The sequence below is a fragment of the Geospiza fortis genome, unplaced genomic scaffold (assembly GCF_000277835.1).
Source record: "Geospiza fortis unplaced genomic scaffold, GeoFor_1.0 scaffold371, whole genome shotgun sequence".
In the NCBI taxonomy this organism is placed as follows: Eukaryota; Metazoa; Chordata; class Aves; order Passeriformes; family Thraupidae; genus Geospiza; species Geospiza fortis.
The window spans coordinates 351630-353314 of NW_005054597.1; the positions used below are offsets into that span (position 1 = coordinate 351630).

Below are 1685 nucleotides of genomic sequence, written 5' to 3' on the forward strand. Positions count from 1 at the left end.
CGGGGCCTGGGCGGACAGGTGTGTACAGGTGGGTACAGGTGTGTACAGGTGTGTACAGGTGAGTGCAGGTGAGTACAGGTGAGTACAGCTGTGTACAGGTGAGTGCAGGTGTGTACAGGTGTGTACAGGTGTGTACAGGTGTGTACAGGTGAGTACAGCTGTGTACAGGTGAGTGCAGGTGTGTACAGGTGTGTACAGGTGTGTACAGGTGAATGGGTGCAGGAGTGTATAGGTGAGTACAGGTGAGTACAGGTAAGCACAGGTGAGTACAGGTGAGTGAGTTACAGGTGTGTACAGGTGAATGTGTACAGGTGAATGTGCATGGCTATGTACAGGTGAGTGTATACAGGTGAATATGTACATGTGAGTACAGGTGTGTACAGGTGGGTACAGCTGGGTACAGGTGAGTACAGGTGAGTGTGTACAGGTGAGTACAACTGGATACAGGTGAGTGTGCACAGATGAGTGCAGGTGTATATGTACAAGTGTATACAGGTGAGTACAGGTGTGTACAGGTGTGTACAGGTGTGTACAGGTGTGTACAGGTGAGTATAGGTGTGTACAGGTCCCTGCAGGGACACCCTGCAGCACCCCAGGTCGGGTCCCTGTGCAGGACCTGGCATTTCCCAGGCACCAGGAGGTGGCACTGGGCAGCTCCGGCAGCTCCAGCCCAGCTCTTTCCTGCCAGCCACGGCCCCGGGAGGGGATGGACCCCCCGAACCTCCGGGAACTGCACATGGAGCAGGGAACAGCACAGGGAACAGCACATGGAACAGGGAACAGCACATGGAGCAGCACATGGAGCAGGGAACAGCACATGGAGCAGCACCCACTGCTCGGGACAGATGTGGAGGCACCGCAGACATCCAGAGGTTTATTTCACACGGCAGGGAGGACACAAACCGGGACAAGAACTGTGCAGCCACTGAACATCCTGACAGCAGCTGTGCCCAGAGGTGCTGCGGGGCAGCGCAGCGTGGGCAGGGCACGTCTGCACGCGTGTGAGATGAGAATGAGAATCCACCTCCCGTCCCCCAGGGACATCTGTCCCAAACGAGAGGGGGGAACTGCCGAGAGACCCGACACGATCCCAGCTCCCTGCGTTTGGAAGCGCTCCGTGCTCGGAGCTGCCCTCGTTCCCCTGAGCTTTTCCTTTGCTGAAGGGATTGCACTCAGCCCTGGAACGCAGCAGCTGGGGCAGGGATGGAAATCCTGGGAAGGGTTTGAGCCTGCAGGAGGCTCCTCTCTCCTTCTCAGCAGACTGTCCGAAACTGGCCAAGCCTGGGACAAGAGTCCTTTGTCCTTCAAGAAAGCAGAGCTGGCAGTCTCCACATCCCACCGCCAGCCGTGCCAGGAGCACCCAGATGGGAGCTTGTCCCTTGTCCACACATCCCTGAGGCTGTGCTGCCCCTTGCTGAGCAGCTCCAGAGCTTTTCCCCAGCTCCAGGTCTCCAGCACCGACGGCACGAAGGAGCTGGTGCTGTCCCGAAGCCACCAGCGTTCCCAAGGGAGATCCTCCTCCTCCTCCTCCTCCTCTCCGGGTCCTGCCAGCACCGTCACCCCTGGCGCTGCTTCTGCACCCCCGGCCCTGCAAGGAGAGGGTGGGAGGTGACACAGTGCCACCCAACAGAATGTGGGAGGTGACACAGTGCCACAGAGCAGAGGGTGGGAGGTGACACAGTGCC

At 58.6% G+C, this 1685-nt stretch overlaps 1 protein-coding gene across 1 annotated transcript in view; it reads right to left on the minus strand.

Annotated features, from left to right (window-relative positions):
- LOC102032577 (rab11 family-interacting protein 1) overlaps positions 1–1685 on the minus strand; it is a gene marked incomplete at its 5' end in the record, with an annotated part of 18207 nt that overhangs the window by 14079 nt on the left and 2443 nt on the right. Inside the window, one exon of the mRNA XM_031064494.1 lies at positions 1463–1588. Within this exon, the coding sequence (XP_030920354.1) occupies positions 1463–1588 (126 nt within the window). The remainder of the gene's footprint in view (positions 1–1462; positions 1589–1685) is intronic.